At 43.3% G+C, this 14,689-nt stretch overlaps 1 protein-coding gene across 7 annotated transcripts in view; it reads left to right on the forward strand.

Annotated features, from left to right (window-relative positions):
• Nucleotides 1-14,689, forward strand: part of FARP1 (FERM, ARH/RhoGEF and pleckstrin domain protein 1) — a 200,840-nt gene that overhangs the window by 169,899 nt on the left and 16,252 nt on the right. For all 7 annotated transcript variants that reach the window (XM_068182500.1, XM_068182498.1, XM_068182494.1 and 4 more), the window contains exons 15-17: nucleotides 1,239-1,328; nucleotides 3,515-3,648; nucleotides 12,671-12,752. In XM_068182500.1, coding sequence (XP_068038601.1) covers nucleotides 1,239-1,328; nucleotides 3,515-3,648; nucleotides 12,671-12,752 — 306 coding nt within the window. The remainder of the gene's footprint in view (nucleotides 1-1,238; nucleotides 1,329-3,514; nucleotides 3,649-12,670; nucleotides 12,753-14,689) is intronic.

Consider the following 14,689-nt stretch of genomic DNA (forward strand, 5'->3'; position numbering starts at 1 on the left):
AAGAGGAGCAGTGTTGAGCCTGTGTGGGAGTATCTAACCCAGGCTCTCCAGTCTGTCTCTGCTGGGAGCACCACTGGGAGCATCTGGCTGTGGGAGTAGAAAATGCTCTCTTTGAGCCACAGCTTGCAGCGTTCAGCTGGGAGTGTTTGGCTCAGGCCCATCATTGCAGCAGAACCATAATGGAGCATCTCATCCAAAACTGCTTCCTGAAGATAAAGTGTTTGCCTGAGCCGGGGTGTTCTGGGTGCCTGCTGGCTCATCCCTCCTCTGCTGCTGGGTGAGAGGGGCTTCCTTTTGTCCTTCTGTGGCTGTTTTTTTCTCCTCATCTTTGAGCATCTCAGGAGGGAGAAAGAAACTCTGATGGCTTTGCTGGGAAGTGGGAGTTTGTGTAAGGAAGATGTCTTTCCCCACTGTGCATAGTTAGCAAGATGTGTGAAAGAAATTAGAGAAGAAGAAAATCTGAGGATCTGTTAATAGTCAGGACTCTCTGTGCCAGTCCAAGACAGAGCAGCCGGTGACTGTGCACCAGCTGATGATGGTTCCTGTGGGGGTGCATTCTGACTGGGAAATGCCCACACAGACTCACTTTGCAGGGCATTCACAGTGTTTGCACTGCATCATTTGTCTTCAGGGAGAAAACAAAGGAAAAATATCTGTGGTTGGTTTTTTTTTCTTAATGTTTGCTTCCTGAGCAACACAGAGGAAGATCAAGTGGGTTCCTTTGGCTCTTCAGAATCAAGAAATTTTTGATCTGTAGCCTAATCTAAAATCTATTAGGTTGTCCAGCCAAGAAAATCTTACAGGTTTGAATTTTTTGGAAGCATTTTTCCTGTGGATTACCATTCTGATGACAAAACTTAAAATAATCAGACACAAATTTTTGTCATTTTGTCAAATTTAACACTTGATTTAAATGGTCATTTAGCCTGCAAAGGATTTCTTCATGAACTTCACATGTCCTGCTCCAGAAATAAACTGAAAGGAACATCAGCACCCCAAAGCAGTAGAAATTGTCTTGGCAGAAAAAGAAGTCTCTCAAAAACCCACACAAAGTTCTTGTTCTCTTGTGTTTGCAAGGAGGGGTTGCTTTTAGGGCTTCAGGGCTTAGGAACATTAAAGGATGAGTCACAGCATAGCCACAAGTACGGGTCACTGGTTTGTAACTCTTTTTGTGATTTATTATCTAGTTTCTTTCTCCATAAAAGCAGAGGAAAACATAATGTGCTTGCATTTTACAGAGGTTCCCAACTGAGAAAGCTTACTTCATTGCTAAAGAAGTGGCGACCACGGAGCGAACGTACCTGAAGGACCTTGAAGTCATCACATCGGTATGTTTACTTGAGCCTTACTCACGGAACACGTGAAGCTCCGGGCAGGGGTGGTATTTCATCTGCTCCATTTAACATCCTCGCTGCTCCGTGCTGCTTTTATATTCTGCACTGTAGTTATTCTGTGCAGTGCACGGCAGTTCTCCTCCAGGGAGGAAGTAACACGAGAATCAGAGAGTAGAGGTTTGCTCTGTGGTTAGTAACATGCACTAAGAAACTGTATCAGGTTGGGGAACTTGGGACACACTTCAGTTATATTTTCTTGCTCTCATGCTTTGTGGTTATAATTACTAAAAATGCCTGTGGGTTTTCAATGACTTCTCTTAAAACTAAAGTAGCTCCTTAGGGGCACATATAAATGTTTTCTACTGTATTAAACGCCCTCCATTTAACATGAAATATTGCAGAGTACCTGTTTGAATGATTCTGATTTTTTCAGAAAGTGAAACTGTGTGTTAAATGAGGCATTCATCTGTAGCATCTGATCAAAGTGTGATTGTTAAAGTCACCAAGGCAAATAGCTGCCATCTTTGCACACACAGCAGCAGTTGTTTCACTTCGGAGAATAATGTATGCAAGATCTGGTCTGAAATAACCATTTTTCTGTGAAATGGTACTGGATCCAAACCCCTTCATGGCATTTTGGCCAGCTCCTGACATCTCAGCTCTTAAAATCACCCAGTGAGGTGCATTGCCCACTCCTGTGCTGAGTGTTGTGGTAAGGAGGACGTGCTTCGGGGGGAGAGTGTTGGGACCAGCTGGGAACCAGGGACACACTTGCTCCTCAGCTTCTTCTCTGTTCCAGGGTCCCACGTGCCAGATGCAGCTAATCAGACCCCAGCTTAGACAGAGCCAATATAGCATGGTTTTTACAGGCAGCAGGGTAGCTGTGGCCCCACTGCTACTTACCCTTGCCTTTTGGGAAGCTGGCCTGCTGAGAGAAGAGGCCAGGTTCTCTGGGACAGTTGTGCAGTCATTGCTTTAGTCTCAACAGCATATATGGTTTTTTCCATATATGCTAATATATGGAAAAATATATTCAGTGGCAGCAGAAACAAAAAGTTTTAGCTCTTCAGAGCTAAAGCCCATTTTCCACCCCATCCTTCATTCTTATGGTAGGTAAATTTGAATTTGCTGGATCACCAAGAGGGTCTGGCCTGATGATTATCATACAGTTGTATCAGCTGTGCTCCACAAATGACTGGCCCAAGAGGCCACTGAGAGTGAACAAGTAGCCAACATAGTTGGGAAAAGAACAACTGCTGTGCATGAATTTTGAGACTTGGTAGATGAGCTTCAACTTTAGTTCTGCTTGGTGCTGAGATAAAGCAGGGGAGAGGGAAGATTGGGAGGGATTTGTTTTTATCCCAGCTCTGGCTCAGCTCCAGCTGATGAAGTGTCAAGCAAGACTGCTCTGACAGTCTTCTATGGTCCCAACAGCCTTCTAGGCACTGCTGGAAGTCAACCCCAGATAGCTGGAACCCCTCAGGGCGGTAAAGAGTGAGCAGTGTTACCCTGTTGAAGATAACAGGCATTATTACCTTGGCAAGTTCCCTAATCCTATGGTTTTATGTCACCCATAGTCTGTTAGGGTGAAATAAAGAGAATATGGAGCAAGACTGAGGAGGAGCCTGTTTCAGCCTTTAAGGTGCCTGTCACTGCCACTCCAGTTTTGTGCTAGCAATGTCTTCCACTTGCTCACTTTGCAAAGTGATGTCCTCTGTGTGCACACAGCAACACGGGCATGGGTGCTTACTGAACCAACTCCTGCCAAAGGCATTTCAGATGGAACTTGGCAAAAAGAAAATGCAGAGCATATTTTTTGCTTTTACTGAATTGTTTACAAGTATTGTAATTATCTTTCTCTTGCACCTGCAGCATTTGCAAATTCAGTTTGTATTGACTAACCAGTTTGGGTTTGAAAAGAATTTTCAAGATCTGATCAGTGATGGCAAAAGGGAAGGGAGTTCTTTTTTCAGCTGTGCAGGGTCTGATCTCTGATAAGAGCACCAGTTCAGCACACAGGAATGTGAGGGATAGTCTGGGTTGTGTTCCTAGTGCCAACTAAATAAGATCCTTGCTGGCTTAGCTGTTAGGAGTATTTAGGTTAGGTACATAAAGACAGAAAATGATCATACCTTCTGCAGTCCACCCACTGATAATTTTGCTTCTTTTTTCCTTTGTAGTGGTTTCAGAGTGCAGTGAGTAAAGAGGATTGCATGCCTGAAACACTGAAAAATCTAATTTTCTCCAACTTCGAACCTTTGCACAAATTTCACACTGGTTTTCTCAAGGAAATTGAGCAGAGACTTGCTCTGTGGTAAGACTGTTGATTGTTATTTATCTGTATTCTTTCATGCAGTTTAGCATTTTTGCATTCCCTTTTTGCTAACTCCTTGTGATCTACTGTAGGGCTTAATTTGTGAAAGTCACAGATGTTGGTTATTAACAGACAGGGTTTATTGAGTCGTGCTTTGTTCATGTTTACTTGACAAACTCTGTTGTTCAGATATCTCAGTTACAGACATATGCAAATGAGATCATAATTCTGGATGAAGCTTTCTCTTGCCAAATGTCAGTGTTTCTACATGGCAGCTCCTTTGAAGAACATGCTGCAAGCAAGGCTTATCAGTAATAAAGAGGGAGAGGCAAACGACCGGGTTCTGTTTCTGTCAAAATAGGTGCAGGCTGGGAGGATTTCACAGAGCAGCTTCTCATTCTGCAGCATCACAGCTGTGACACTCACAGGGTGTACAGTGCACTCTACAAATTGACAGTCTTGGAAGAGGACACTGGGATTGAAAATTACCTATTCTTAACATAATAGTGACAGTAAAACATGACATTTTTACAAAATAGCTATGAAGTGAATAATTCTTCCCTGGCAAGGCTCTTAATTCATTTGACCACTGAAATCTTAGTAGAGGCAGGAGCATAAGCAGAAGCCTTCTACTCTCTCTGATTAGACTTGTCTGGACTAGATTGTCTTGCTCTGTATAGGCATTTTTTGTAACTTATCTTTGGTTCTAGGAGCTGAGCTTTTCCTTTTCAGTTAGAAAAGTGACAATGAAAATCACGTGAAAGCAGAGCAGGCACACCTAATGGGTGTTAATCAGTTTAATTAAGACAGGTGCCTCTTTAACTAACGAATCAAAACAAAAGCAAAACACAGTCTCAGAGTGTGTGAGTTTAACTCTTGTGATGTATTGAGATCACTTAATGAGGGCACAGCACTTTGCAGACTAGTGCTGTCCAAACCCACCCTGCACAGTTGCAGAATTAGCAGGTGTTCTCTGGGAGGAGGGCAATGTGGTACTGCCTCTTAGAGCTGACATCCTCACCCAGGATTTTGGCTGACTCCTAATATAATTATTTATATATATGTGTGTATCTAGTTTGTATATGTATTTATATATTACTAATGTAGTTACTCCTAAGACATGTGCTGCACAGCCACCCTGCTTGCATTGCTCTTTTTTTCATTGGGCTGCTGCTGGTGTTAATTGCATTGCACTAAGCAGCATTTATTACAGGTACTCCAAGAAGGCTCTTTTAGATGTTATAAAACAGTGATTGTTTCTTCAGCCTTGGTGTAAGATTAACAGTAGTTGGAGCTAATCCCCAACTAGTTGGGGTTAATGTGTGTGGCGAGAAAAGGAAAATTTATGCAGTCAGTAAGGACCAAGTTCTGCTCTCTGTCAGACCAATCTAATCTCACTGGGTGCTGACTCCTGGGCACATGTTGAAATAGAGATATCTCCTATATCCTTCTGGTGGCATTAGAGGTGGATGCAAACCTCCTATACAGGTGTGATGTTTTTTTTCAAAAATTGGATGATGCTGCACTACCAGCCTGCTGTGGAAAGGTGACATTGTAGTAAGTGGAGGTAAGGACCAGTTATGTTAAAAGAAAGACAAAGTATTTAGGCTTCTAGACTTTCCTTGGTTTTACTTTGTTTCTTCTTTTCATTTAGCTTCTTTTAGAGCTGAGTAAACCTTCTGTTTTTCAGCTTCTCCATAAAGTTTCACAGGGTGGTAAACCTCAGTTTAAAGCTTGTAATATCATATTTTAACTGCACTGTGATTTAAAGTGCTGATCTGCTACAAAGTTACTTTGCAATCCAAATTTATTCAGAAATAGTCTGCTGAGGTAACTTTGTCCCAGCTGGGCACCTCGTTCTGATTTTGTCAGCTCAGCTATTGCATGTCCTTCCACAGTTAGTGTAAGGCCACTGGGATTTCTCAGTCGGCTGCTCTGAATCACTTGACAGAAAAGCAGCCACATTCCTGCATTCAGTTTGCAGCCAACAGCCTGCATGTTCCTAGTGTAATACCCCTGTTGTAGACAGTGATGGTTGTTAAACTTCTGGAAGATTTGAATACATGCCTTGGGAAGGGAGGCCGACTTGCTGACAGGTATTATTTTGGAGGTGTTGGTGTTTCTATATAATGCCACAGATGCTGAGATAAGCCGCAAGCAATAAACTCTATCCTATAGAGATTAGTGTTTAATTAAACAGGGAGGGACAAAATTAAACAGCCCCTCAACATCTACAAGAAGCTGGTGGCAATGTGGTAGGGAGTTCCTTCAGCAGCATGGTCAAGGTCACTCAGCTCAATATCCACACTGCCAGAATGGCACCTCTCTCTTTGGCCCCGGGAGTTTTTAAGGCAGTGGGCTCTGGCTGAGTTCACCACCTCAGGGCAGGTCGCTCCCAGCTGCCCAGCAAATCATGGGCCTGGCTGAGCACAGCTGCAGGCAGGTGTGGGCAGGATTCAAGCCAGCTCATTTAAATCTGACTCTTCTGTGTTACCTCTTAAATTTCCAGGGAGGTGGATGGGGGGAGGAAGGTGGGACACTTGTCCTGAGACATGAGCTTGCTCTGCATTTGTCAGAGGGTGATGTGTCCTACAAAAAAAGCGCCTTTGAATGAAAGGGTTGTGGACTTCATCAAGCTGCTGGAAACCCCTAGCTACCAACATGTGCTGTGGGAGCTTGTGAGAGAGAGAGAGAGCCTTCTGCAACCAGTCCTCTGTGTTCCCCTAGTGAGTAGGATGCTGAGTTTTATCAACTTAAAGTGCAATTCAGCCTGCTCACTCTACACAGACATCAGTGCACTTCTCTAAGGTTTGTTTCAAACTTCATGCTGCATGTTGGAAGATCTAACAGGAGGTCATTCCTTGCTCTTATATTGAAGCTGCTGCTGATGCAGAAGAGCTGTGGTGAGAACAAGGCTCAGGGGGGATTGCACATAACAATTGTTAGATGTCTCCGTGCCTTTAATTTGTTAAAACATCCATAGACATTTAGTATTTGGCTGGAGGAAGCTCAGGTTGTGTACATTATTAAAAGCATTTCTGGTTTGCTTGAAGGCTTCTGAAGTGTTTGAATCTGTAGTCAGGGGCAGGCTGTTTGTTACAGAACATCTTAAGGGCCAGGATCCTTTTGACCTGGTTATAGATTCTGGCAGGTCTGATCTGTTTCTTTACACAGTTCACCCATTTTTCTCTTTAGTGCTGCATTTCCTTAGAGCAGCACATCTCAGTGTCCAGGGCCTAGTGATATTTTTAAATATGACATACACTGATACTGACACCAATAGTTAGCTGCAGAATATAGGCAGTCAGAGAATTTTTCTCAGCCAGAGTTTCTTTCTGGCCATGAAACTGAGAAGATTCCTGGTGGTTTTATTGCACAGCATCCTAAGATGAGTGATACCATGCTCTGGGCCATGTTTCCAGCCCTGCCTGTGCTGCTGCAGGGCCAGTAAAGCAGCCCATGAATCTTCTCAGTTGCCACAACTGTGCTGAGCTGTGGAGGCTGCCCATGTTCCTGGGAGCAAGTGGAGTACCCCACTGGAGGCCGTGTGGTTTGAGGAGAGGAAGGATGACCTTTGGTGGATGCAGGCAGGCATGGTGCTTTGCCCTCTCACACAGGAAGGGAAGAGAAGAGGGGAAGAGCAGGAAGCTGCCTCAGGTGGGAGAGGGAAGAGCACACATCAGGCTGTTCAGTGAGCAAGTGCCAGAAGAGCTGCATCCGGCACTTGGGCGTCCAGATGCTGGCCCTGGCTGCCAGGACTCCTCAGCAAGGCCAGGAGTTCCCAAGCCTTTTTGCTGGGAGAAAATATGAGAGGCATATGTCAGTGACTTTAGGTTGGCTCCTGTTTCCCAAGACCCGTGAGATTTTATGGCAAGGAGGAAGAGGTGTGGGCAGTGCAGGCAGAGTGTGACATACTTCATCAGCTTCTGGGTGGTTGAATCTGAGAAGTCATGTAGGTTCTACTCCTTCTTTTACCTCAGCTGTTTAATAACATTGGGCCACATTTGGGCCACAAGCACCATTTTCCATCCAAAAGAATTGAGCTCATCTTTCCACACCCCATGAAATGTATTGCAAGTATCCATACTGATTTCTTTAAATGATGACAGAAATTGGCAGATAGAGAACCATAAGTATGTCCCTTTTCTGACCACTGAGCAGCATAAAGAGCAACACTGGGGCAAGCCAGGATAGCTGTTTCTGCCCAAGGAAGCCCACATCAGGTAGTAGAAATCTGTGGTATGGGCCTTATCATGTGCTAGGAAAGAAAAGGGTTATGTACTTCCCAGAAGTGCAGGCAGACTCATCTTCTCCCAGGGAAGCTGCTAGTTTGGCTTGCAGATCTTTCTGAGGAAAGCTGCTGCTCAGTGTTACCAGATGGGAATGTGTGGCTGGTAATTTGCAAAAAAAAAAAAAAAGGGCTCTTAACCTCAGCATATGAAAGGAGAAGGTGCAATCAGGATTTGTGGAAGCAAAATTGAAAACCTCTAATGAAAAAGCTCTCTGGGAGGTGTAGGAAGATGAGCCAAATGTTGATTTATTAGCCATTTTTTGTTTGAGAAGAAATACTTGTGCTCAGGAAGAGCAGCCTGATAGACAGTTTATATAAACAAGGCAGCAGTCCTTATCTGCCTTCTCAAAAGCAGTGTGCTGGCTGCTCAGCTGGTTCTGCATGTCTGCTGAGGAGGCACGAGGAGGGCACTTTCAAAAGTGTCTTTGTCCTGGGTACAGAAATGAGGTGTGTGTAGCTGTACAAACCTCTGAGTTATGCACTGCAGATTCCTGAGAACAAGACATTGAGAGGGGCTTGGTGCCAGCACACGGGGCTCGATTTTGAGAGGATAGTTTTCATTGCTGAAGTCACTTCTGGGTACCTCTGGGGATTGGAACTGTGCTACGCCCAAATTAACTGGAAATTGTGGGAGAGAAGTAGCACATCCAGGATCTGTTAGTCAGAGTTAGAGCCATGTTGCATCAGTCTCTGTGGCTCTCCTGGCAGGATATACCCAGGGTCAGCTCTGAGGCTGTTCCACAGCAAGATATGGAATGCTGTTGCATTTACAGCACATTTTCTTGCAGTGGTGTTACTTGCTCGGATCCCTTACCGTTTAAAAGCGTTACTGATGTGTGTTTGCTGTAGGTTGGGTTTCTCCCACAACAGGGGTAGTAGCCATCCCAAAGTCTTTATATGTATGCACACCCTCCAAAGGCTTGGTATGACTCTGGGAAGCTCTGATGGCTTCAGCGGTGCATTTCTTAGGCTCTGAGCAGCGTGTCATGCAGCACTCACTGCTGAAAGTCCGGCTGCAGTGCCAGCTGGAGCGGGCAGGGCAGTGAAAAGCAGGGTGTGAGCAAGGAAAGGGGTGTTGCTTCTATTGGCTCTTCTTTTCCAATTACAAAACATGCCTCTTATTTAAAAGGCAGTTGTAATGGGGAATGTTTAAGGTATTTTTTAGTATTGGAACTTTAGTTAATAAAAGTCATAAAAAGCTTCAAAGTGTGTAGGTGGTCAAAGAACCAGCTATGGTATTCAGGAGGGAGTTCCTGAGCATGTAACACAAAGTCATACATTGTAAATATAATTTGTTACAATTGATTTATTATTATTTTGGCTGCAATTCAAGGGCTGCAATCAAAGACTTCTGTGTTTGCCTCAAAAAAATCTTTACTGAGATATCTTTCTCTTCTTTTTTGCCTTTCCACCATCCCTATTGAATTTTGGTTTCTTCTGATTGAGGGTATGGGCTGACTTGAGATTTCCTTCTATTATTTTTTTAATTATATACACTGAGAACTTCATGTAATTCGAAAATCTGACAGGGCTGCTTGTGTAATTCCTGTAAATCAAGCTGATAGCTGTTTGGAGTAATATATATAAGGTAGTGTCTGAATTTCTTACCAGCTGTAAGCCAGTCTTCTCTTTTCTTGCTATTGTACACTTGTATTGCTATAAAAAGGAAGGGACTACTTGGATAAAAATGGGAAATTATCTTATAATGACCAATAAAGTCTTCATTTCTTAGCATGATTTTGAGTGGCTTTAGACCTCCCCCACCATGTCAGTGGAGTAAGGGCACGTTATGCATGGGGAAGACTGCTCCTACATCTTCTGTGGAGATGGGCACCATAAATCAGCTCCTGATGAAAAGCTGTGAGACCCTAGGCCCTAAGTTTTTTCCCTTGTCACTGGCAGATAGATACCATGTTCAAACAGTGACCCGTGAAAACAAGGAGTAAGGAGAACAATTTAGCCATTGATGCACAACAAATGAGCAGCTTCTTCCCTCTCAGCAAACCGAGTGTTGTTATTCAAAACATATACTACAGGAAGAACTCTCTTTCCTGCTCCTGTGCTTTGGGCTGTTGCAGCAGTAAGACATCATCTGATATGTTGTGTGCTTGGGTTTTATTTTTATATTCTTTGTATTTGGATGCTCTTTTCTTGGTGTTTCTTCTTATTTTCTTGGGATTTATATGTTGAGGAGCTGGGGAAGATGGCAATGTAGCTTGGGGCTTGCTCTGGGGTCCCAGCATGGAGCTGGGGTAGAGTGGAGGTTGGGTTTTAGGAGCCAGATGGGAAGCTGTCACGTTCCCTCATGCCCAGTTTCAGCTTTCCCTGCCTCTCTGTCCACATCACAGCCTACATGCCTGTGCACCTTCCCCAGTGGGAAGATCATCTCTGTTGCAAGGGAAATTCATTTGCCTGTAAATAAATAACTAAAGCAAGAAGAGTGGCTGGAACAAGGAGCAATATGCAGCCATCACAATTTTCTCCTAAGAAAAAAACCCTGGGTTTATTTCTTCCAGCAGGATTAATCTGTGTGTAGCACAGGTCATCTCTGTCGGCCTGGGCTGAGGGCTCTGGTACCATTCAGCTCTTCACTGTTCAGCCAACAGCTGAAGAGAGGCTGTTGCTTCTGGGAGCCCCCTTCTCTCTGTCTCTGTCACTCTGCCAAGATGCAGAGCAAGTTTTGAAAGCCCTAAAAGTCTGTGGCTGATGCCAGTGAAGAGGGACTATTCCTGATGTGTGTGACTGATGTGGTGAGATGCTGTGCAATCAGTCAGTGCTGGTGGTGCTGAAGAGGGTCAGCTTTTAGGAAGTAAGGACCTGACTGTTCCATGAACAGCCCCATTAATTATTAGCTGTTGGAAGCACTCACTGTGACTTTGGTAGGCTTGGGCTCAGCTTCCAAGTAGCCAGCTAATAGATAAGACATTTGCACTGTGTGTTCTAGCCAATCTGTATTGTAGCCTTCAGATCAGAAAAGCAGTGTCTATTTAGAAAAAGCAGTCTGTAATGATGTACTTAATATTTATCTTGGCAGTAAGTAGATAACTGTATATTTCATACTCGGAAAGGTACAAAACTGCCAAAGTCCATTAGATTAAATCAAATGTAGACACATGAAAAAGGATCCAGGCAGTGCCAGAGAATGAGAGAATAACATATAAAGCAAGAATTCTTATAGAGATAATTGCTGAATACCATTCCATTGCTGGCAGCAGCACAATTTCATCTGGCTTTGACACTTTGAGCTTGTGTGTAGAGGCCCAGCATGAACCATTTGGGAGGGGATGCTGCATGCTGGCTTCATGGGTGCAGAGTGGCTTTCCCTTGCTTCCTGCCAGTGTGGGGCTGCTGCCTGACTCCAAATGGTCGTGGTTTTCAGTCAGGGGCACTTGGATATGCACCATTTGGAGCAGAGCTTTAGTGGCTAGAAGGTTTTATTTACAACCTGTCAGAGGAAACCTCAGTGGGGAGAGCTGCTGGATGGGTATGTCATGGGGGAAGGGAGAATTAAGGAACAGCATAGAGTGCAGATGATTTGACAGACAGAGGCTTCCTGAAGACAGAAATTGTACTTTCAGTTTAGACATTTCTTGGGCATGATTTGACTATGGCAGTGTTTATATGACATAATGTTTTTGCAAAACAATGATGGTAATTAAAGTTACCAGTGACACAACCCAACTTCCTACCCCAGTGTAACCTTCGGGTTCAGAAAAAAAATATTAAAAATCTTGATGAGTACTGTTTTTCCTTGCCTAAATGGCATGTGAGTGCCTGGGAGAGTTAACACAATAGGAAATTATTAAAGGCAGTCTATGAAACTGGGTGTTGTTCAAATGAACATGGAATAATCCCTTGTTTATCAATGGAATCTCTTCTTTGAAAGATAAAATTGGCAAGGGGAGGGGCACAGTGCTTCTCCCCACACACTCCTAGTGATTTCTTTTGAAAGCACAGCTTTGTTGGAACAGATCTGTAACAGTTAGGTTCTTACAGTCATGACTTTCCCCCCCTTGTTTTTAAAAACCACGTGTTTGATTTCACTCAGGGTGTGGTATCCTTGTCTGTCTCACACATGGATTTAGATACAGGAATATCTTTTTTATCAGGAGAAGTGGTGCTCCAAATGCTGCACTCGTCGAAGTGCAGCTGGCTGGGTGGGAGGCAGCACTTTGCATTTCTAATACCATAAGTGAAATACTGAATGGAAATTCCTGCCAATATGTAACACTTATGAGTCAAAGATGCTGGATGGATTTTGGGTTTTTTGGTTTTTTTTTTTGGCCCCACTGTCCCTTGCACAAGCAGAAAATTCTTCAGAGGAAGAACATCCCCCAGGTCCTGTTCTGGGGTTCAGTCATTGTATCTGAACAGAATTAACCTTCTGCTCTAAGGTCACATATTCTCATGGGACTCAGATATCTTCTATTCCCCCAAACCATTCCCAGCCTTCTCTGGTGCGTTCAAAACTGCTAGCAGTTTTCTTTAAAAGTCTAATCCTTCTGTTAAGTGCCTGTCCTCTCTGTGTTTAGGAGTGAAAGGCAGACTGGGTGAAGGGTGTACTGCACCTGGGAATTACATGTCTGTCAGGAAGATTCCTCACAAGCTTATGAGTGAAGGAGCATGGGGGTCAGGATTTTAAAAGAAATGAGCTATTGACTTCCAGTGCTTGTAAGTGATTATGCAGTTTTATTGCATGACTGAAGTGTGTGGCATTTCTGTTGCTGACAGGGAAGGCCGCTCTAATGCTCACATTAAAGGAGATTACCAAAGAATCGGAGATGTTATGCTGAAGAACATTCAGAGTATGAAGGTAGGAATGATCCTATAACTGCTAAGCTTTGACACAGATTAAGTTCAGCATGCCTTTCATTTTTATATGATATTGCCTCTTGTGCTGGTTTTTGCCAATTGTAATCAAGGTTTATGCTATAAAAGTTTCCTTTGATGATGTAGCAAGCATTTGGTGGATTTCCCTGGGATTTCAGAATTGCAAGCTGATTTAAAATTGTTGAGCCCCTTTCCTCCACTCTCCTAAGAACAGAAGCAGCAAACACAAAAGTTCGGGAATATTTCATTTCCAGTTCTTTTTTCCTTCAAATAAGAAGGCAAAGCATTGAAATTTGTGTGGCTGAAAAGACTATTCAAATGCTGAGTGTGCCTATTTTTTCTTGCAAATATTCATGTTAAGATATTTCAGGATTATTGACCATAAGCTGGATATTGATTTGACTTGGGAAAGTTATATTTGTGCATTACAGTGCCAAGTTAGGTGAAAGGTTTTTGAATCATGAGAATAATTGCCTCTGATGCCTTTAAAACTAGAAGTAAAAATACATGTATGAACCATAAATCTAGGTGTAATGTTCGGAGGACTTTGCAACTGTTCTTAGTCTGGCCAGAGCAGTATTCTCAATGCTCTGTGTTACTGAGAAAATAGCATGGAATGCAGGCATATGAGCCTGTGAAAACTCTACAGATTTGTACAGTGTGGATGTAAGTTCACCTTTACTGTGATGTGTCTACACACCCAGGCTGGTGTGGGGCAGAACATGGCATTTCACCTTCAGCACTCAGATCTCCGAGTGATTTTGAAACTCTCCAATAAATCTTTCCTTGGGGATGGCCACTTGGGCATTCTGCAGTTAGTAAATGGAGCAGCCTTGAGTCCTTGGCTAGAGGAAAGGGCAGTTTAATCATTACAGCTCTCCCGAGATGTTGGCTAGGACTCGGTTTGTCTTTCAAAAGGACAGAGAGAGACGCGGAGAAGCGAAGTGACGCACAGCGATTATACGGCAGATCAGAAAAAGGGAGCACAGAAAGCTCCATTTACCATCCCCAACACAGACAGCCCTGTCACCAGTAAGGCAGCCTTACTCTCTCTGCAGTGTACTTAGCCAGGAACTGCTTTTTCCCCTCAAGATGTAATTCACATGCATTGGAAGAAATGTAGAGGGGACTTTTCTATCTTCATCTCTACTCTCAAGAAGCATGCAGCTCTTCACAGTTTTTAGAATACCATAGACCTTCAGACAGACTTTGTCTCTGCTCTTGGTATCTTGCAGCATTAAACTGTGTGTCCTTTGCTGTCTGCAGGTCCTTCTGGGTCACTAGTCTGAAGGCAGTGTACAGTCCTTACTGTAACAGACCTGGCAGCCCTTTCCCATTAAAGGGTTTTACTTCATTTGCTTTGAGATCCACCACCACTGATCAACTGATAGGTGGAGTAAAGAGAAAAAAGCTAGTTTAACTTAAAAGAATGGCACAAGAAACAGAAATAAAGTTAGTAAAATCTGTACTTATTTATCATGAGACCTGTTAAAAGATCTGAAAACTGACACTACGTGTTTAATTACCATAGGAAAGAAGTTAAGAAGAGTAATTAATGGGTAGTCTCTGTAGCAGCCCAGAGGGTCTGCTGTGTCTTTTCCTGAGTTACAGACTTGTAAAATGAATATGCAATGTGTGGAGGAAGCAGTTTGGCTCTAGGGAAGGTATGTTTCTGGTAAATATGTCACAAATCACAGGAAAGAGAGAGTTGACTGGAAATGTGTCAAAAAGCACAAACTTCAGATTAAGAGAGAATTTCTTCCCAAGTCCATTCAATTTATGCATTCAGTTTCTTTTTGCTGCTGTTTAATATTCTACCATTTACTGGAAAACTTTAGTTGACTGCTCAGAGAAGCTCTGTACATCCTGAAGAACCAGTTTACCTTTTTCAAAACACAATTAATTCCCTGTGTAAATTGT

The sequence above is a fragment of the Anomalospiza imberbis genome, chromosome 2 (assembly GCF_031753505.1).
Source record: "Anomalospiza imberbis isolate Cuckoo-Finch-1a 21T00152 chromosome 2, ASM3175350v1, whole genome shotgun sequence".
Lineage (NCBI taxonomy): Eukaryota > Metazoa > Chordata > Aves > Passeriformes > Viduidae > Anomalospiza > Anomalospiza imberbis.